Source organism: Saccopteryx bilineata, chromosome 2 (genome assembly GCF_036850765.1).
Source record: "Saccopteryx bilineata isolate mSacBil1 chromosome 2, mSacBil1_pri_phased_curated, whole genome shotgun sequence".
NCBI lineage: Eukaryota > Metazoa > Chordata > Mammalia > Chiroptera > Emballonuridae > Saccopteryx > Saccopteryx bilineata.
The window spans coordinates 192,423,525-192,444,782 of record NC_089491.1 but is presented as its reverse complement, the minus strand read 5'-3'; the positions used below and the strand labels follow the sequence as shown (position 1 = coordinate 192,444,782).

General features: G+C 45.2%; 1 protein-coding gene across 7 annotated transcripts in view; it reads left to right on the top strand.

Annotated features, from left to right (window-relative positions):
• Positions 1-20,371, top strand: part of EEF1AKMT1 (EEF1A lysine methyltransferase 1) — a 33,418-nt gene extending 13,047 nt beyond the window's left edge. For 3 of the 7 annotated variants that reach the window (XM_066259000.1, XM_066259003.1, XM_066259002.1), the window contains exons 3-5: positions 10,134-10,216; positions 16,537-16,814; positions 19,151-20,371. In XM_066259000.1, coding sequence (XP_066115097.1) covers positions 10,134-10,216; positions 16,537-16,814; positions 19,151-19,287 — 498 coding nt within the window. In that variant the 3' untranslated portion in view covers positions 19,288-20,371. Of the gene's footprint in view, positions 1-9,280; positions 9,462-10,133; positions 10,217-16,536; positions 16,815-19,150 lie in introns of those variants that run through there. The other 4 variants (XM_066259001.1, XM_066259004.1, XM_066259006.1 and 1 more) reach the window with 3 other exon arrangements.
• The last annotated feature ends 887 nt before the right edge of the window (positions 20,372-21,258 follow it).

Here is a 21,258-nt window from a genome sequence, read left to right as displayed (position 1 = left end):
TTTTTTTTATTATTATTAATTTTAATGGGGTGAAATTGATAAATCGGTACATATCTTCAGAGAACACATCTCCAGGTTATTTTTATTTTTTATTTTTTTCAGAGACAGAGTCAGAGAGGGATAGATAGGGACAGACAGACAAGAACGAAGAGAGATGAGAAGCATCAATCATCAGTTTTTCGTTTTGACACCTTAGTTCATTGATTGCTTTCCTCATATGTGCGTTGACAGTAGGGCTACAGCTGACCAAGTAACCCCTTGCTCGAACCAGCGACCTTGGGCTCAAACTGGTGAGCTTTTTTGCTCAAACCAGATGAGCCCATGCTCAAGCTGGCGACCTCGGGGTCTCGAACCTGGTTCCTCCGCATCCCAGTCTGATGCTCTATCCACTGCGCCACGGCCTAGTCAGGCTACAATATTTTGACATTTGATTATGTTGCATACCCATCACCCAAAGTCAAATTGTCTTCTGTCACCTTCTATCTCCTTTTTTTTTATCATAAATAACAGTTTTATTCTTTTTGTCAGGTATTATTTAATTTTTCATTTAATAGTTTTTTTTTGTTTTTTTAATCTTATTTTTATTAATTTTAATGCAGTGACATTGATAAATCAGGGTACATATGTTCCGAGAAAACATCTCCAGATTATTTTGACCTTTGATTATGCTGCATACCCCTCACTCAAAGTCAAATCGTCCTCGGTCACCTTCTATCTGGTTTTCTTTGTGCCCCTACCCTCCCCCCACCCCCTCCCTCTCCTTCCTTGCCCCTTCCCCACCCCTCCACCCCACTCCCTGTTACCATCACATTTTTGTCCATGTCTCTGAGTCTCATTTTTATGTCCCTTCTATGCATTGGTTCATACAGTTCTTAGTTTTTTTTCTGATTTACTTATTTCACTCCGTATAATGTTATCAAGGTCCATCCATGTTATTGTAAATGATCTGATGTCATCATTTCTTATGGCTGAGTAGTATTCCATAGTATATATGTACCAAAGCTTTTTAATCCACTCGTCCTCTGACGGACACTTGGGCTGTTTCCAGATCTTAGCTATTGTGAACAATGCTGCTATAAACATGGGGGTGCATTTCTCCTTCTGGAACTGTTCTATGGTGCCCTTGGGGTATATTCCTAAAAGTGGGATGGCTGGGTCTAAAGGCAGTTCGATTTTCAATTTTTTGAGGAATCTCCATACTGTTTTTCACAGAGGCTGCACCAGTCTGCATTCCCACCAGCAATGCAGGAGGGTTCCCTTTTCTCCACATCCTCGCCAGCACTTATTCTGTGTTCTTTTGTTGATGAGCGCTATTCTAACCGGTGTGAGGTGATATCTCATTGTGGTTTTAATTTGCATTTCTCTAATGATTAATGATGTTGAGCATTTTTTCATATGCCTGTTGGCCATCTGTATATCCTCTTTGGAGAAGTGTCTATTCATTTCTTTTGCCCATTTTTTGATTGGATTGTTTGTCTTTCTGGTGTTGAGATTTACAAGTTCTTTATAAATTTTGTTTATTAACCCCTTATCAGATATACTGTCAAATATGTTCTTCCATTGTGCAGTTTGTCTTTTTATTCTGTTCTTATTGTCTTTGGCCGTGCAAAAGCTTTTTAGTTTGATATAGTCCCATTTGTTTATCCTGTCTTTTATTTCCCTTGCCCGTGGAGATAAATCAGCAAATATATCGCTGTGAGAGATGTCAGAGAGCTTACTGCCTATGTTTTCTTCTAAGATGCTTACGGTTTCACGCCTTACATTTAAGTCTTTTATCCATTTAGAGTTTATTTTTGTGAATGGTTTAAGTTGGTGGTCTAGTTTCATTTTTTGCAGGTTGCTGTCCAATTTTCCCAACACCATTTGTTGAAGAGGCTGTCTTTACTCCATTGTATTTCCTTACCTCCTTTGTCAAATATCAGTTGTCTATATACCTGTGGGTTTATTTCTGGGTTCTCTGTTCTGTTCCATTGATTTATGTGCCTGTTCTTATGCCAGTACCAGGCTGTTTTGAGTACAATGGCCTTGTAGTATAGCTTGATATCAGGAAGTGTGATACCTCCCCCTTTATTCTTCTTTTTTAAGATTGCTGAGGCTATTCATGTTCTCTTTTGGTTCCATATAAATTTTTGGAATATGTGATCTATATCTTTAAAGTATGTCACTGGTATTTTAATTGGTATTGCATTGAATTTATAAATTACTTTGGGTAATATAGACATTTTAATGATGTTTATTCTTCCTAACCATGAGCATGGTATATGCTTCTACTTGTTTGTATCTTCCTTGATTTCTTTTATCAATGTTTTATAATTTTCCGAGTATAAGTCTTTAGTCTCCTTGGTTAAATGTACTCCTAGGTACTTTATTTTTTTGGTTGTAATAGTGAAGGGAATTGTTTCCTTAATTTCTCTTTCTGATTGTTCATTGTTGGTGTATAAAAATGCCTCCGATTTTTGAATATTAATTTTATATCCTGCCACCTTGCTGAATTCATTTATCAGGTCCAGTAGTTTTTTGACTGAGACTTTAGGATTTTCTATATACAATATCATATAATGTGCAAATAATGATAGCTTTACTTCTTCTTTTCCAACTTGAATGCCTTTTATTTATTCTTCTTGTCTGATTGCTGTGGCTAGGACTTCCAGGACTATGTTGAATAAGAGTGATGAAAGGGGGCACCCCTGCCTTGTTCCTGATCTTAAGGAGATTGTTTTTAATTTTTGCCATTGAGTATGATGTTGGCTGCGGGTTTGTCATAGATGGCCTTTATCATGTTGAGGTATGTTCCCTGTATTCCCACTTTGCTGAGAGTTTTAATCATGAATAGGTGCTGGATTTTATCGAATGCTTTTTCTGCATCTATTGAAATTATCATGTGGTTTTTCTCCTTCCTTTTGTTTATGTGATGAATCACATTGATTGATTTGCATATATTGTACCAGCCTTGCCTCCCCAAAATAAATGCCACTTGGTCATGGTGTATGATTTTTTTTTCATGTATTCCTGTATCTGGTTGGCTAATATTTTGTTGAGGATTTTTTTTTAATTTTTTTTTTTTTTTTTTATTCATTTTAAAGAGTGGGGAGAGAGAGAGAGAGAGAGAGAAGGGGGAGGAGCAGGAAGCATCAACTCCCATATGTGCCTTGACCAGGCAAGCCAGGGTTTTGAACCGGCAACCTCAGTGTTTCCAGGTTGACGCTTTATCCACTGCGCCACCACAGGTCAGGCTTTAATTTTTTTTTTAAGTTTATTTTTTTATTTATTCATTTTTAGAGAAGAGAGAGGGGGGGAGAGAGGGGGGGAGAGAGAGAGACAGAGAGGAGAGAGGAGGAGCTGGAAGCATCAACTCCCATATGTGCCTTGACCAGGCAAGCCCAGGGTTTCGAACCGGCGACCTCAGCATTTCCAGGTCAACGCTTTATCCACTGCGCCACCACAGGTCAGGCTTTGTTGAGGATTTTACCATCTATATTCATCAGGGATATTGGCCAAAACTTTCTTCTTTTGTGTTGTCTTTGCCTGGTTTTGGAATCAGAATTATGCTCGCCTCATAAAAGGAGCTTGGAAGTCTTCCCTCCTCTTGAATTTTTTGAAATAGCTTGAGAAGGATAGTAGTTAGTTCTTTTTTTGAATATTTGGTAGAATTCACTTGTGATGCCATCAGCCCAGGACTTTTCTTTTTAGGGAGTTTTTTGATAACTGTTTCGATCACATTTGTTGTGATCGGTCTGTTTAGGTTTTCTGATTCTTCCAGATGATTTTTGGAAGATTATGTTTCAAGGAATTTGTCCATTTCATCTAGGTTCTCTAGTTTTTTGGCGTACAGTTCTTCATAGTATATTCTTAACAATATTTTGTATTTCTGTTGTGTCAGTTGTTATTTCTCCACTCTCATTTCTAATTTTATTTATTTGAGTCCTCTCTTTTTTTCTTGGTGAGTCTGGTTAAAGGTACCTCGATCTTGTTTAACTTTTCAAAGAACCAGCTCCTGGTTTCATTGATCCTCTGTATTGTTGCTTTAGCCTCTATGTCGTTTATTTCTGCTCTGATCTTTATTATTTCCTTCCTTCTACTAGCTCTGGGCTTTACTTGCTGTTCTTTTTCTTTTCTTTTTTTTTTTTCTTTTTGTATTTTTCCGAAACTGGAAACGGGGAGGCAGTCAGACAGACTCCCGCATGCGCCCGACCAGGATCCACCCGGCATGCCCAACAGGGGGCAATGCTCTGCCCATTTTGGGGCGTCGCTCTGCCGCAATCAGAGCCATTCTCGTGCCTGAGGCAGAGGCCACAGAGCCATCCTCAGCACCTGGGCAAACTGCTCCAGTGGAGCGTTGGCTGTGGGAGGGGAAGAAACAGACAGAGAGGAAGGAGAGGGGGACGGGTGGAGAAGCAGATGGGTGCTTCTCCTGTGTGCCCTGGCTGGGAATCGAACCCGGGACTCCTGCATGCCAGGCTCACGCTCTACCACTGAGCCAACCGGCCAGGGCTTGCTATTCTTTTTCTAGTTCTTATAGATGCAGGGTCACGTTGTTTATATGAGCTTTTTCTAGCTTCTTAAGGTATGCCTGTAATGCTGTGAACTTCCCTCTCAGTACTGCTTTTGCTGTGTCCCATAAACATTGAGTTGATGTATGCTCATTATCATTCGTTTCTCGGAATTTTGTTATTTCTTCTTTGATCTCATTGTTAACCCATTTGTTATTTAATAACATGCTATTTTGTTTCCAAGTATTTAAATATTTTTCAGTTTTTCTGTTGTGGTTGATTTCTAGTGTCATGCAATTGTGATCAGAGAAAGTGCTTGATATGATTTCAATCTTCTTAAATGTATTGAGACCACTTTTGTGCCCTAACATATGGTCTGTCCTAGAGAATGTACCATGAGCACTTGAAAAGAATGTGTATTCTCCTGCTTTAGGGTGAAAGGTTCTGAAGATATCTATTAAATAGAGTTGATCTATTATGTCCTTTAAGTCTGCTGTTTCTTTGTTAATTTTCTTTCTTGAGGATCTATCTAGTGATGTTAGTGGGGTATTCAAATCCCCTACTAGTATAGTATTGCTGTTGATCTCGCCCTTTATATCCCTCAAAGTCTGCTTTATATATTTAGGTGCTCCTATATTAGGTGCATAGATATTTATAATGGTTATATCTTTTTGTTGGATTGCTCCTTTTATCATTTTGTAGTATCCTTCTTTATCTCTTACTATAGCCTTTGTTTTAAAGTCCATTTTGTCTAATATAAGTATTGCTACCCCAGCTTTTTTTTCATTTCCATTTGCATGAAATAATTTTTTCCATCCTTTTACCTTCAGTCTATGTGCATCTTTTGTTTTAAGGTGTGTCTCTTGTAGACAGCATATGTAAGCGTCCTGTTTTCTTAACCACACAGCTACCCTATTTCTTTTGATTGGATCATTTAATCCATTTACATTTAAGGTTATTATTGACATGTAGTTGTTTATTGCTATTTTGTTCTTTAAAGCTGTATTCCTCTTTTGCTATATTCTTTTCCCACTTTGATCTGTTTACAACAGGCCCCTTAGCATTTCTTGCAGCATTGGTTTGGTTGTAGTGAATTCCTTGAGTTTTTCTTTGTCTGGGAAGCTTTTTATTTTTTCTTCAATTTTAAATGATAGCCTTATGGATAAAGTAGTCTTGGTTGTAGGTTCTTGTTCTGCATTACTTTGAATATTTTTTGCCATTCCCTTCTGGCCTCAAGTGTTTCTGTTGAGAAGTTGGATGTCATCCTTACAGGATCTCCTTTGTAGGTGTTAGCTTTTTTTTTTCTAGCAGCTTTTAATATTTTCTCTTTATCACTTAGCTTTGGTATTTTAATTATGATGTGTCTTGGTGTAGATTTGTTTGGGTTTCTCTTTAATAGAGTTCTCTGTGCTTCTTGACATGTGAGACTTTTCCCTGCTTCAATTTAGGGAAGTTTTCAGCTATGATTTGATTGAACAAAGTTTCTATCCCTTATTCTTTTTCTTCTTCAGGAAACCCTATGATGTGGATGTTCTTTTCATGTTGTCACAGAACTCTCTTAAGAGTTTCCTCAGACTTTTTTTTTTTTGTATTTTTCCGAAGCTGGAAACGGGGAGAGACAGTCAGACAGACTCCCGCATGCGCCCGACTGGGATCCACCCGGCATGCCCACCAGGGGGCGACGCTCTGTCCACCAGGGGGCGATGCTCTGCCCCTCCGGGGCGTTGCTCTGTCTTGACCAGAGCCACTCCAGCGCCTGGGGCAGAGGCCAAGGAGCCATCCCCAGTACCCAGGCCATCTTTGCTCCAATGGAGCCTTGGCTGCTGGAGGGGAAAAGAGAGACAGAGAGGAAGGAGAGGGGGAGGGGTGGAGAAGCAGATGGGCGTTTCTCCTGTGTGCCCTGGCTGGGAATCAAACCCAGGACCCCTTGCACGCCAGGCCGACATTCTACCACTGAGCAAACCGGCCAGGGCTCCTCAGACTTTTTGAGTTTCTTTTTCATTTTTCTACTTTGCTTCTGTGCCTTTGTTTATCTTGTCCTCTAACTCACTGATTTGATCCTCAGCTTCATCCATCTTGTTTTTAATTCCTTCCATTGTGGTCTTCAATTCTGATATTATATTTGTTATTTCTGACTGATTCTTTTTTATTATTTCAATTTTCTTTTTTATATTTGCTGTCTCTTTAAGTGTTTGTAATGACCATGTATTGTTGTTTTAAGATCTTTGAGCATCCTAACAATCATTATTTTAAACTCTACATCCAGTAATTTGGTTATATCTGATTCATTCAGGTCCTTCTCTGAGGATTTCTCTTGATTCATTTGGGTTGCATTTCTCTGCCTGCCCATTTTGTCTGTGTATAAGAAAGGTTTGGCCACTGGAGTCCTATGGATGTTGCCTCTGGATTCCCTAGGTGTGGTCTGTCTGTAGGCCAGCCACCCCCTCTGCCACTGCCTAGAGTGTTTGGTTATGGGTGTTGCCAGAGCCACAGGCCTGCTGAGGCTGTTGCTGTGGTTTCTGCCTCTTCTCCATGGGAGGGGCTGTGTCTGTGCCCGGCTCTACAAACCTCAGCTGGTTTTGGCCTTCGCCCTGCCCCCGCGGGTGGGGTTATGCGCTGCCCACGGGCCACAAGCGTTGGCACCAGGGGCAGGTGTGAGCACCTTTGCTCAGCTGCCAGTCTCCGCCTGTTCCCGGGCTTCTGCCCCACTCTCTCGGTCAGAGCCGGCTGGCACCCTCCAGGAAGCCCTCAGCTGTGTGGGTGGGGGCACTGCAGTTCAGTCCTAACATTCTATACTGTAGTCCTGAAAGCTCCCTCCTTCTAAGCGGCTCTGCTCTGAGTGCCGCGGGAGAGCTTATTTAGCTGGTATCCTGCTTCCCTTTGCTGGTATTGCTGGTTTCAAGGGAAATATTCTCTTAAGATTTGGGGAGTGACTCAGCCCAGGGGTTAGGGTGGCTGTCCCTCAAAGTGTTTCTTTCTGTGCCTCCTAGATTACACTCTCTTCCCACTGCTCCGGTCCTCTCCTCTCTTCTTCCTGTTCCCCTGAGCCCCTTGTGGGTGGTTGTGAAAGAGGTTTTTTGCATGGTCCCTTTAAGAAGAATCCTGGGTCTGAGAAAACTATCTCTTTCTCACAAACAGTATCCTGACTTGTTTCGCAGCTCAGTACTGTCCATTCGCCTCTTTTAGGTTCTGGGGCTGCAGGCTGGGCCTTTGTTCCTGGGGCCCAGGTCCCTCCCCTCTCTGCTAAACTCACTTCCCACCACACGAATCTCCTGGGGCGCCGTTCGCTCCGGGGAGCTGAGCAGCCCTCTCCGCGTTTCTGCTTTTCCTACCAGTCTCAGTGTGGCTTTTTCAGTGATCCTTGGTTGAAGAGTCCTCTAAGTTCAGTCCAAAGTTGGTTTTTCCAGATGATGGTTCTTAAAATTACGTTGTAATCCACTTTGGTTCTGGGAGTTGGAAGTTGGTACGTCCACCTACTCCATCGCCATCTTGCCGCTCTCAATCACATCTTTAAAATTTTGCTCCTCTCCCTGAACCATTGCCATTCTTTCTTGCCCCTTAGCCATTAGGCTTTTAGCAGCTTCAAGTTTCGCCTTCAGTGCAGTCAGTAGCTCCTGGAATAACTTCCCGTAGTCTCCACCTCCTGTACTCCACACACCATGTGTCTCTGAGGCTCCTGGGCCAGAAAATCCATGTCACAAAGTGTGGCTTGGTCATCCTCACAGAACAGCCGTGGTGGGTGCAGCTGCTGCTTACAGCAGGCATCTTCTGGGATGTTTTGCTGCAACTGGGGACTGAGCCTCTGGGACATCCCGGCAGGTATTCCTTTGTTTGCCATCTTGAGTATTTCTTCCTTTAGGAAACCGGTCCACAATGGAGACTGCAGCCTTTTTATCTGCATAGCTGCTCCTTCATCTCCTCTTGACATCAACTAGGAAAGCTTTCTCATGGCAAAGTTAAGTATGTTTCATAAGCTGTTAAAAATTCCTGTTGCCTTCTCAGTGATAAATATTGTAAGATTCACGTCACGTTCTCAAGACAGCAAACATCTCACCAAGGGGCCTCTGATCTATCACACAGAACCTCTAGTCTTTCTTGGTGTGTCTCACATACATTGTCTTTAAGTCCATTATGTCTCATTCTAGTGTATTCATTTGAGATACTATGTTCTTCATTTCTGACTGGTTCTTTTTTATGGTTTCTATGTCCCTTTTTACGTCTCCTGTCTCTTTGTTGAAGTTTTCAGTGAGTTCATCTATTCTTTCCCTGCGTTCTTTGAGCATCCTTATAGCCATTGTTTTGAAGTCTGTATCTGGTAGATCACTTGTCTCCATTTCCTTTGGTTCTTTTTCTGAGGATTTCTCCTATTCTCTCATTTGGGGTATGTTTCTTTGTCTCCCCATTTTGGCTGCTTCTCTGTGTTTCTGTTTATTAGGTACATCTGCTATGTCTCTGTCTTGTTAGGGTAGCCTTTTGTAGCAGGTGTCCTGTGGGGAATCTGTGGACCTATGGTGCAGTCTCCTTGATCACCTGAACTGGGTGCTCCATGAGTGTCCTTTGTATGTTGGCCCTCCTGTTGTCTTTTTTTTTTTTTTTAGATTTTATTTATTCATTATAGAGAGGAGAGAGAGAGAGAGAGAGAGAGAGAAGGGGGGAGGAGCAGAAAGCATCAACTCCCATATGCGCCTTGACCAGGCAAGCCCAGGGTTTTGAACCAGCAACCTCAGTGTTTCCAGGTTGACGCTTTATCCACTGTGCCACCACAGGTCAGGCATGTTGTGAGTCTTGATAGCTGTTGGCCTGTCCATGGTTGGGGTTGACCTTCAGGCTGACCATAGTGTATAAGCTGCTGTGCAGGGTTCTGAGACCATGAAGCAGAATTCGTCAGCAAGCCTGCCAAGATCTCCCTTGGGGTGGGCCCTTCGTGGAGCTAATTCAGTGTCTCAGGTGTGGTCTGAAGCCAGCTTTCAGGTATGTTGGTTCTGGGTCCTTTTGGGAGAGACTCGGGTACAGATCAATGTCAGATGCTGCCTGTGACTTGGGTCACTTATTAGGAGCTACACGGTTGGTGGCTGCCCCTGCGGGGACTGGGTATGTGTGGGAGGGGCAGCCCTTGTCGCATCTCTACCCTTCCTACCAGTAGCTCCTTCAGTATAGCCCCTTCTGTAATCCTTGTTAATAAGACTTCTCTTCAGTTAGTCTTCAGTTTATAATTCTAGTTGATCTATATTTTAGTTTTAATTCTGATATGGTCCTGGGAGGACTTTAGTGTAACTTCACTATCTTGGATCCTTGGCCTTCTATTAATTTAATATAATTTCTAAAAATAAAATGATTTTAAAGAGAAAAAGGGAAAAGTTTAAATATATGCACAGGTTTAAATAAAGGAATCAACTTTATCTAATTCTAAAACAATTGCTGCCCTGGCCGGCTAGCTCAGTTGGTTGGAGCATTGTCCCAATAACCAAGGTTGTGCATTCAATTCCCAGTCAGGGCACATACAGGAATCAACTAGTGAGTGCGTGGAAGGGTAGAACAGCAAATCCGTGTTTCTCTCTCTCTCTCTCTCTCTTTTTGTCCCCTTCCTCTCTCTGTCAAATCAATAAAAGAAAATAAACAGTTTCAACCCTCCCTCTGTTGCAGCAGCTGAGCCAGTTCTGGTACAGTCCGGAGACTGCTCTGAGGCTTGCGAAGGAGGTGATTGCAGTTGCTGGGGAAGGTGGAAGGTGAGACTCACATTTTGTTCACTTTTGTTTGAATCTAAATATTGTAAATATCCTTCCTAGATGAGAGATGTTTTGTAAGACGTTTGAATCATAACTTGCAAAATTACGGACTTTAGAACGTGGTCTTTAAAACATGAGGAATAAGAACTGCTTCAAGAACAAGTTCAGGGACACTCAGAAATGTATTCACTGTAGAATGTCTTATTTTAACATTTGCTAACCTGCTTTATTTTTCTTTTTAAAAAATTTTCCACTGATTTGAGAGGGGGAGAGAGGGGAAGAGAGAACCATCAACATACTGTTCCACTTAGTTGTACATTCATTGGTTGCTTCTCTTTCATGCCCTGACCAGGGATTGAACCTGTGCCTCAGTGCCCCAGCATGACTATCCACTTAGCCACCTGGCCAGGGCCTTCTTAACCTCTGTATATAATGTGTCCTGTTTCAGTGTACCCTTCTAGAGCTAGGTGGGGCTCTTTCCTTCTCATTTCCTCCAGTTCAGGAAAACTCTTCTTTCTTTGATTTCCTCCCCACTGTTCTTTGTGCCTTTCTCAAAGGCCTATCATTTGAATGTTTGACCTGATCTACCATATTTTCCCATGTATAAGATCTACCTTAATTTGGGGGCTCAAAATTTGAAAAAAAAATGTATTACATAAAGTTATTGAACTCAAGTTTTATTCATCATAAAATTCATACAACTCCTCATCACTGTCAAAATTCCCATCCATTAGCTTGTCCTCATCTGTCTGATGATGAATCACTGTCTTCATATATTGCCTCGTCCTCAGTTCCTTCTATGGCATTTGAAATGCCACACTTTTTAGATGACTTGACGGTGATCTCAATCTTGATAGTATTCCAGGATCTTTTCACCCAGGTACAAACTTCTCCTACAGTTGGTTTCTTCACTCTTCCTGCTGGTGTCAAATTGTCCCCAGAAGACTTCATCCATTGGTTCCATTCGTCTCTCATGGCAGCTTTGAAGGGTTATTATTGCTGACATAAGTGGTTGGAGCTGGATGACAAGCCCCAGGTATGACAGCAAGTTTTGTTTTTTGCTCTGCAGCAATCTTTTTTTTTTTTTTTTTTTACAGAGGCAGAGATAGACAGGGACAGACAGACAGGAACGAAGAGAGATGAGAAGCATCAATCATTAGTTTTTCGTTGCGCGTTGCGACTTCTTAGTTGTTCATTGATTGCTTTCTCATATGTGCCTTGACCACGGGCCTTCAGCAGACCAAGCAACCCCTTGCTGGAGCCAGCAACCTTGGGGCCAAGCTAGTGAGCTTTTGCTCAAGCCAGATGAGCCCTCGCTCAAGCTGGCGACCTCAGGGTCTCGAACCTGGGTCCTTCCGCATCCCAGTCCGACGCTCTATCCACTGCGCCACCACCTGGTCTGGCACTGCAGCAATCTTATTTGTGGTTTTTGTTATGTGCGCCCTGAACTGATCAAGCACCAATAGGGCAGGTTTACATAAGAGCCCACCTGGTCTCCTTCTCCAGACTTTCTCAAACCAGATCTTCAGCCCATCCTGACCCATCCAAACCTTGTCATGAATGTGGATAATCACTCCTTGAGGAATGTCTTCTTTTAGCATTGTTTTGCATTTGAAAATCAGCATAGAAGGCAGCTGGGTTCCATCGGCACAACAAGCTAGAACAACTGTATAATGGCTCTTTTCATGTCCACTTATCTTCACAGTTACAGTTTTCACCCCCTTCTTGTTTTATTTTTTTTGTATTTTTCCGAAGCTGGAAACAGAGACAGTCAGACTCCCGCATGCACCCGACCGGGATCCACCCGGCATGCCCACCAGGGGGTGATGCTCTGCCCAGCAGGGGGCGATGCTCTGCCCCTCCGGGGCGTTGCTCTGTTGCAACCAGAGCCACTCTAGCGCCTGGGGCAGAGGCCGAGGAGCCATCCCCAGTGCCCGGGCCATCTTTGCTCCAATGGAGCCTCGCTGCGGGAGGGGAAGAGAGAGACAGGAAGGAGAAGGGGAGGGGTGGAGAAGCAGATGGGCGCTTCTCCTGTGTGCCCTGGCCGGGAATCGAACCTGGGACCCCTTGCACGCCAGGCCAACACTCTACCACTGAGCCAACCGGACAGGGCCTTCACCCCCTTCTTATCAACAAGTTCTGTTACTTGAGACATCACATTGAAGGGAGACTTTGTCCATATTTGTAATCTGTCCCAACTCAAACTGATGTGTCTTCCGACACTGAATGACAAAATAATGAAATTCAAGGACCTTCAGTTCATAACTTTCAGGCATCTTTTGAGCAAGTCTGGTGTGTGTACACATGCCTAGTCCATTCTGTTTCATGAACCTGAAGCACCAATTGTGTCCTCCTTTGAAATCAGTAACTTTTTTTTCATCAGCAATTCTTCTTGCCTCATGCTGAACCATCTTTGTGAACACAAGAATTCCAATTGTCCTTTGTTCTTCAATCCATATCTTCAATTCTCTCTCTAAATCAGACCATTTAGCTGACTTGCCTCTCATGGCCTTCTTCTGCCGTGGCGTTTTCAGTAGGGTTTCTTCTCCCTGTAGCCAGTATCGGATTGATTTCTCAGTTGGAGGAGGATCACACTTACATTCAGCAGCATGATTTCCATTCACTTTTGCAAACTGGATCACTTTTAACTTGAATTCAGCACTGTACAAACATCTTTTCTGAGCTATTTCTGGGCAGAACGTGGCAAAACATAACCTACCATAATATACTGATAACGAGTGCAAAACAGTGAGTACAAATACAACAAGCATGAAAAAGTGGGAAATGCAAGTAAAAAAATCTACAACCACTGTATAAGACGCACCCAGTCTTTAAATCCCAAATTTTTTGGGAAAGAAAGATTTTTTTTTTTTTTTTTCCTGAAGGTGGAAACGGGGAGAGACAGTCAGACAGACTCCCGCATGCGCCCGACCGGGATCCACCCGGCACGCCCACCAGGGCAACGCTCTGCCCACCAGGGGGCGATGCTCTGCCCCTCCGGGGGGTCGCTCTGTTGCAACCAGAGCCACTCTAGTGCCTGGGGCAGAGGCCAAGGAGCCATCCCCAGCGCCCGGGCCATCTTTGCTCCAATGGAGCCTTGGCTGCAAGAGGGGAAGAGAGAGACAGAGAGGAAGGGGGGGGGGTGAAGCAAATGGGCGCTTCTCCTATGTGCCTGGCCGGGAATCGAACCCGGGTCCCCCGCATGCCAGGCCGACGCTCTACCGCTGAGCCAACCGGCCAGGGCCAAGAAAGAGTCTTATACGTAGGGGTACTTTTCTTTTTGTTTTTTTTTTTTTTCTATCGTCTTTTTTCTTTCTGGGAAAATTCCTCAGCTTTATTTTCTAAACTTTTTGCTGAATTTACTATTTCTGCTATCATATATGTAATCATCCAACAGCTTTCTTTTGAGGTCTGAAGATTTATCATTGTATCTTGTAGGGTTTTTTTAGAAAGTTTTCTTCTTCCCACAAAGTGTTTATTCCAACATTCCTTTTCTGTTCACTTATTTTGATTTTCACTGTTGCTCACATTAAGGTCTCAAAGTTGTGACACATGACAGACCTTATCTGGTCTCTGCAGTTGGGTGATCTGGATCAGTGGTCCCCAACCCCTGGGCCGTGAACCGGTACCGGTCCGTGGGCCATTCGGTACTGGTCTGCAGAGGAAGAATAAATAACTTACATTATTTCCGTTTTATTTATATTTAAGTCTGAACTATGTTTTATTTTTTAAAAATGACCAGATTCCCTCTGTTACATCCATCTAAGACTCACTCTTGATGCTTGTCTCGGTCACGTGATACATTTATCCGTCCCACCCTAAATGCCGGTCCGTGAAAATATTTTCTGACATTAAACCGGTCCGTAGCCCAAAAAAGGTTGGAAACCACTGACCTGGATGACTTATTTCTAGGGAACCCCAGTGTCACTCTGCCTGGGTCTTTCCTCCTGGGCTGGTTAGAGCTCTAAGCAGAGTCTTTTAATTCCACCCTGGGAGTTATGTGCATCATGACATCATCCTGCGGGACACCCTGCTGAGAGGGCTCAAGGTCTCAGCATCCATTGTCACATGGTACGGCATCACTGGCTGTGCCAACGCCCTCTGTCCCCAGTCCAGAGACCATACCTCCAGTTTCTGCCTGTTGTGGAGGGTGGACACCTGGGGCCTGGGAGAGGGAGGAGTCCTGGGATTGCCTGTCCTCTTTTGTGTGTGTGTGTGTATGTGTGACAGAGAGAGGGACAGATAGGACAGACAGACAGGAAGGGAGAGAAATGAGAAGCATCAATTCTTTGTTTTGGCACCTTAGTTGTTCATGAATTGCTTTCTCATACAGTGTGTCCATAAAGTCATGGCGCACTTTTGACTGGTCACAGGAAAGCAACAAAAGATGATAGAAATGTGAAACTGCACCAAATAAAAGGAAAACCCTCCCAGTTTTTGTAGGATGATGTGGCAACATGTGCACATGCGCAGATGATGATGTAACACCGTGTATACAGCGGAGCAGCCCACGGCCATGCCAGTCGAGATGTGGACGGCACAGAGGAAAGTTCAGTGTGTTCTGTGGCTCACTAAATTTGAATCCGTGACCAAAGTGCAATGTGAATATCAGCGCGTTTATAACGAAGCGCCACCACATAGGAATAACATTATTTGGTGGGATAAGCAGTTGAAGGAAACCGGCAGTTTGGTGGAGAAACCCTGTTCTGGTAGGCCATCAGTCAGTGACAAGTCTGTAGAGGCTATATGGGATAGCTACCTAGGGAGCCCTAAAAAATCTGTGCGTGAGCCCACATCGAACTGCACTGAATAGGTATGAAACTGGGAGAGTTTTCCTGTTATTTGGTGCAGATTTCACATTTCTATCGTCTTTTGTTGCTTTCCTGTGACCGGTCAAAAGTGCACCATGACTTTTCGGACACACTGTATGTGCTCCGACCGGGAGCCACAGCAGACTGAGTGACCCCTTGCTAAAGCCTCGCCTGTCCTATTAAGTGGACCAAAACCTACTTCTTCAGTTACCTGGTCAGCAGCATCCTGAGCCCCTCAGTGTGGTGGTGGAGACCAGATCACCGCCCACCTTTCTTGGCTACCAGCTCAGGATTTGGTGTCTTGAGTCTGCCAAGGCAGATACCACTCTCCACTGCTTTCCAGCTTCCTGAGTGTGTTTCTTTGTCTCTTCTCACATTCTCTTCTCTCGCAGTTGTAGGCATCAACAACCAGAAAGAATTTTACAGGGGTCCTTTGGTTAGGACAGTCTCGACATACAATGTTTCAAGTTTACATCGCTCACTCCTATAAAAACTTTAAAAAATTGAGACATGAGTATTTCGGCTTATGCTGTTATCATTGCACTTACAGACTACATGGACAAACTAGTTTGGCTGCACGCAGCAAAAGAATATGCAGTATTCTGTTTCTATGGTTTAGTTGTGTTTTTATGGTCTCTAGATTACGATTTAAAAAATAGTATAGGTAGGCCCTGGCCGGTTGGCTCAGCGGTAGAGTGTCGGCCTGGCGTGTGGGGGACCCGGGGTCGATTCCCGGCCAGGCCACATAGGAGAAGCACCCATTTGCTTCTCCACCCCCCCCCCTTCCTCTCTGTCTCTCTCTTCCCCTCCCGCAGCCAAGGCTCCATTGGAGCAAAGATGGCCTGGGCGCTGGGGATGGCTCCGTGGCCTCTGCCCCAGGCGCTAGAGTGGCTCTGGTCGTGGCGGAGCGACGCCCCGGAGGAGCAGAGCATCGCCCCCTGGTGGGCAGAGCGTTGCCCCTGGTGGGCGTGCTGGGTGGATCCCGGTCAGGCGCGTGCGGGAGTCTGTCTGACTGTCTCTCCCCGTTTCCAGCTTCAAAAAAAGAAAAAAAAAAAAGTATAGGTAAGTGACCTAGGCTAGGATGTGTTTCAACTTACACCAAGATTTGGGTTACATCACTGTTGTAGGAACAGAACTGTGTTGTGACCCAAGGACCCTTTGTACTTGTATTGAGTGGGCTGTCACAAGGGCGCAGATCTCCAGGAACACGACCTGACCACCAACCTTCAGCTGGAGTCCCAGTTTTCCGTTTTCATGTTCCTAACGTTTTACATTTTTTTACTATAAAAAGCATATTTATGCCTTTTACACATTAAAATTGTGACTTGCAAATTGTTTCATACTGATTCTTTAAAAGTGAGACAGTTGCTTTCTCTCAGAAGTCACCCCTGTCATGTTGGTGGCACTGTTACTTCTCCAGGAAGCTCTGAGCACGAGGACCTGTTTTTTGTGATGCTGTTATCTAGCACCAGGAGCTGTCTCTGAAGCTTTGTTCCCATTGTGTCCCAGGATAGCCTGTGTGAGCACTCCCACTGTTTACCAGACGCTGAGAGAGCTGCACGGAGACTTCGCGGTGTGCATCTTTGAGTACGACAGAAGATTTGCCTTTTACGGCGAGGAGTTTGTCTTCTATGATTATAACAACCCACTGGATCTTCCTGAAGACATCGTTGCCCACAGTTTTGACATCGTCATAGCGGATCCCCCCTATCTTTCTGAGGAATGTCTCAGAAAAATGTCAGAAACTATCAAGTACCTGACTCAGGGCAAGGTTGTGCTGTGCACAGGTAGGTGTCGGGCTGCTGTCTCACAAAGGTTGACTGGTGGAATTCAAGCCTCAGGGTCAGGAATTGGAAGAGATCTTAGAACTCAGGTCCTAAATCCACCAGCACTTTCTGTATGACCTTACACAGGCTCTGCAACCTTTCTGTGCCCAGTTTCCTCATCTATATAAATGGGGCTGCAGTGCTGCCTGTCTTCAGGGCTGTGCGGCTGCTGGTGAGATACCCAGTGGGTGGGGCTGCCTGTGGTAAACCTGCTTGTCAGCACTATTAGCAGTTGGCGCAGCCTCTGCACTTGTTGTGGAACTCACATGGACTGCCTGAGGCTACAAGCTAGGTGTCAGGTCAGGTTTGTTATAGCAAAACTGTTCTCTCTGGGGAGACTGAGATACAGTGTTTCCTTCAGGTGGATGTACTGAAATTTGACCAAGGCTCACATGGTTACCACCTCTCTGGTCTGGGAAGCCTGGTGTCCAAGCCCTGAGAAACAGTTCCCCGCCCCCCAGGGTGCCCTGGTTGTCGAATTGTATACTCAGGACGGGGCTCTAGTCCACACAAACAGTATTATGATCTATGGCTATGACTGGTGTTCATGCCTGCCAACAGGCAAGTATCTGACCTCGTGGAGCACACATCTGGTTTTAGGGGATAGGTTAAAGAACGTACCAGCCTGACCTGTGGTGGTGCAGTGGATAAAGTGTTGACCTGGAACGCTGAGGTCACTGGCTCAAAACCCCAGGCTTGCCTGGTCAAGGCAGATATGGGAGTTGATGCTTCCTGCTCCTCCCCTCTCTCTCTCCCTCTCCCCCTTCTCTAAAATGAATTAAAATCTTAAAAAAAAAAATGTACCAGAAGAGAACAAAAGAGTGAAGTCCCAATTGTGATGAGCATAGGGAAGAATTGAGAAGGGCAGCTGGCGGGTGGGGAGCTGCCCCGCAGACCCGGTTCTCTGCGCTCAGAGCAGCAGGGCCCAGACAGGTACCTGCCAGAGTTGGGAATTTCTTTTAAAGTATTCTTTTAAAGATCCAGAGGGACAGGATCCAATTTGTCTATAGAAGTTTGCTTTAACTTTGTATCAAAAGGGATTTCTGGGGGTGCATGGACACCGCGTCCAGCTGCAACAGCCATCGGGATGAAGCCAGGTGGGCAAGCAGGAGGGTCTGGAGGGAGGAAAGGTGCATGTGGAGATGGAGCTGAGGGAACCCACTGTGCTCTGGGTCAGGGGAAGTGGGGAGGGCGCGGCACCAGCAGCCTTGAGTGTCGGGTAGGTGCGTGGTGGCATCTGGGTGATGATGAGAGGTGTGCTGTGCCAGACAGGCAGTGGGGTGAAGACAGAGAAACCACGAGTGGTCAGCCAAAGGCTGGTGTGAGTGGATTCCTGTGAATTTGCAATTCTGAGATTGGATGTTACTGAAAATTAAGTTCTTGATCAAAATGGAAAACATCAGTTTTTAATAATTATTTTTGCTTTCCTTATTTTACTTAGTGGGGTATAATCTATTTTTTTAAAGGCTTTATTTATTCATTTTAGAGAGGGGGTAAAGAGAGAGAAAGAGGGAGGGGTGGGGAGGAACAGGAAGCATCAGTTCCCATATATGCCTTGATCAGGCAAGCCTGGGATTTCCAACCAACAACCTCAGTGTTCACCAGGTCAACACGTTATCCACTGCACCACCACAGGTCAGGCTAATATAATCTATTTCTTTTTTTTTTTTTTTTTTCTTTTTTTTCTTTTTCCTGAAGCTGGAAACAGGGAGAGACAGTCAGACAGACTCCCGCATGCGCCCGACCGGGATCCACCCGGCACGCCCACCAGGGGCAATGCTCTGCCCACCAGGGGGTGATGCTCTGCCCATCCTGGGCGTCGCCATGTTACGACCAGAGCCACTCTAGCGCCTGAGGCAGAGGCCACAGAGCCATCCCCAGCGCCCGGGCCATCTTTGCTCCAATGGAGCCCTGGCTGCGGGAGGGGAAGAGAGAGACAGAGAGGAAAGCGCGGCAGAGGGGTGGAGAAGCAAATGGGCGCTTCTCCTGTGTGCCTTGGCCGGGAATTGAACCCCGGTCCTCCGCACGCTAGGCCGACGCTCTACCGCTGAGTCAACCGGCCAGGGCAATATAATCTATTTCTAAAGCTTGAAGTGTCTCAGCTTTGCAGTGACAGGAAGCTGTTTATTGAATAAGAAGGAAAGGGAAGAAAGTAATTTGAAGAAATGTTGGAGGAAGTAAAAAGGAGTATGAAGACCTGACTTCCGCTCGCTTTTGCTGAATGGTATTGTAACTTGTGCCATGACACAGGATGCGCAGTTGTATTTGTCTTCAGTTCATCTGTCTGTTGTCTTTAGGGGCCATCATGGAGGAAGAGGCGGCAAAACTTCTGGGAGTGAAGATGTGCAAGTTTATTCCAAAGCATGCCCGGACTCTGGCAAATGAGTTTCGCTGTTATGTGAATTATGACTCTGGGCTGGACCGTGATGCATGAATGCAGACAGTGTGTGATGCAGGGAACAATCCTGTGGGATGTTTTCCTTTTTATCTTCTTAGGTTGTGAAGCTGTGCTCTCCTCCTCTCTCCCACACCAGGCCCTCCCTGGCCTAATTCCCCAAATGGGGACATAGCTTCTCACTGGGAGTTCCTTCCTGAAGGCTTCACAGACTTTGGGATGTTTTCCAACCTGAATCCATGGAATCGTAGTTGGAAGAAATCTTAGAATCCATCTTACTTTCTCTCCTCACTTACCACCGGTAAGAAACACAAAGTTGTAGACAGATGAGTGGCTTGGCCTCCACCTTGGACCCTACATCCCCCTAGAATGGAGACACTGACTCTGCCCGTAGGTCACCTGGAGGATTGTAGGACTTGTGAGAGCCCCTCCTTGACCCCAGCCCTCAAGGAGACACAACCTGCTTCAGGAACCAATGTCCTAGATTCTTCCCCCTCTCCCAGTTCTTGGAGAGAGGATAGGGACACAGCCAGTATCCTATGTAGGGCTCTAAACCTGGGAAGGTGAAAGTGCTACGGACACTGAAGCAGGTAGGACGTGAGGAGGGTGCAGACTCACTGTTGAGAAACACCCCCACATCCACAGCGTGGAATGCCCCTCAGCAATTCAAGGATGGACTGTGATGCCTGTAGCTTGCATGGTTTCAAGGGCATTGTGCTGAGGGAAGTCAGTCCCAAAGGTCACACATTGCACCTCCACTTATGTAATAAGACTTGTGCAGTGGAGAACAGGTTAGTGGTTGCCAGAGGCTAAGATGGGGTGGGATAGGGATGGGGTCTTTGTCCTGTGGGACTGTCCTGAATCTTGATTGTGCAGTGGTGTCACAAGTATACAGAAACAACAACGTCACACAGAGCTAAACACCCGTTCAAGTGCATGCGTGTGTGACTAGTAAACTGAGGGAGGTCCTGGTGGTGCGCTGGTCCGTCCTGGTGTGGGTGCGCAATGACAGAAGATGCCACCCTTGGGGGAGACTGGGCCAAGGGTACAGAAGAACTTCTCTAGTATTTTTGCAATTTTCTGTGAATCTGCCATCATTTCAAAATAAAAACCTAAAAAATAACTTCTCTCTGGAAAAGAATTAAACGCCCCATCTCGTCTGACTTGCTTTGGGTAATGACATGTGCAGGAAGTGGCACATGTCACTTCTAGTTAGAGTCTGTTTTCCCTCAGACACCATGCCCTGCAGGACTCCAGACGAGCTGCTCACCTGTCCAGGCCCAGCGGCAGGTGACCTGTGAGAAGCACACTGAGGCTGGCTGTCCGCAGGGCTGTGCTCTGCTCACTTCTCAGACCTCATGTGTCACTCTCATGCCTCATGTGTCATTCTTGTAACCTAGAATTCACTTAAAAAGATCACTTGGTATTTTTATGAGACATCTGTGTTTGTGTCAGGCAGAGTGCGTGTGGCCACAAGCTCAGGAACAGCGAGATGGCTGGTGCACTTTCAGTAGGTCTGTCCCGCACTAGGGGTTCTCAGGAGGCAACCTCATCTCCTACATCTTAAGCACAGACTGGCAGGGTCAAAGAGGGTGCTGCATAAACATCTTTGTGAGCCCTCCTAATTCAGAGGCTTGCACCAAGACAACGTAATGTGAGCAGAAAGGGAAGGGAAGGGTTGGAACTGCAGGCAAGTTAGAGGTCGCATGTTTTTACTCAGCTGCGTGTTCTGAGGGTAGACAGCAAGAGCAACAAAACACCACTCCAAAAGAGCATCCTGTGCTGGCTCCTTCCCTTTGTCCAGTCAGAGCTGGGACTGATTTACTAACTGATCTTCCGCCTTTGTCTTGATTAGAGGAGATGCAGTCCGAGCAGAAGACTGCTCACTGGCCCTGCAGTATGGGTGTCAGCAGGTGCCAGTGTATGTTGAAGGCTCTCCCCACATGATTCCATGGTTACAAACAAGCGTACAATAGAAACACTATTGGTTGGTTGGAAAGTATCTTCAAT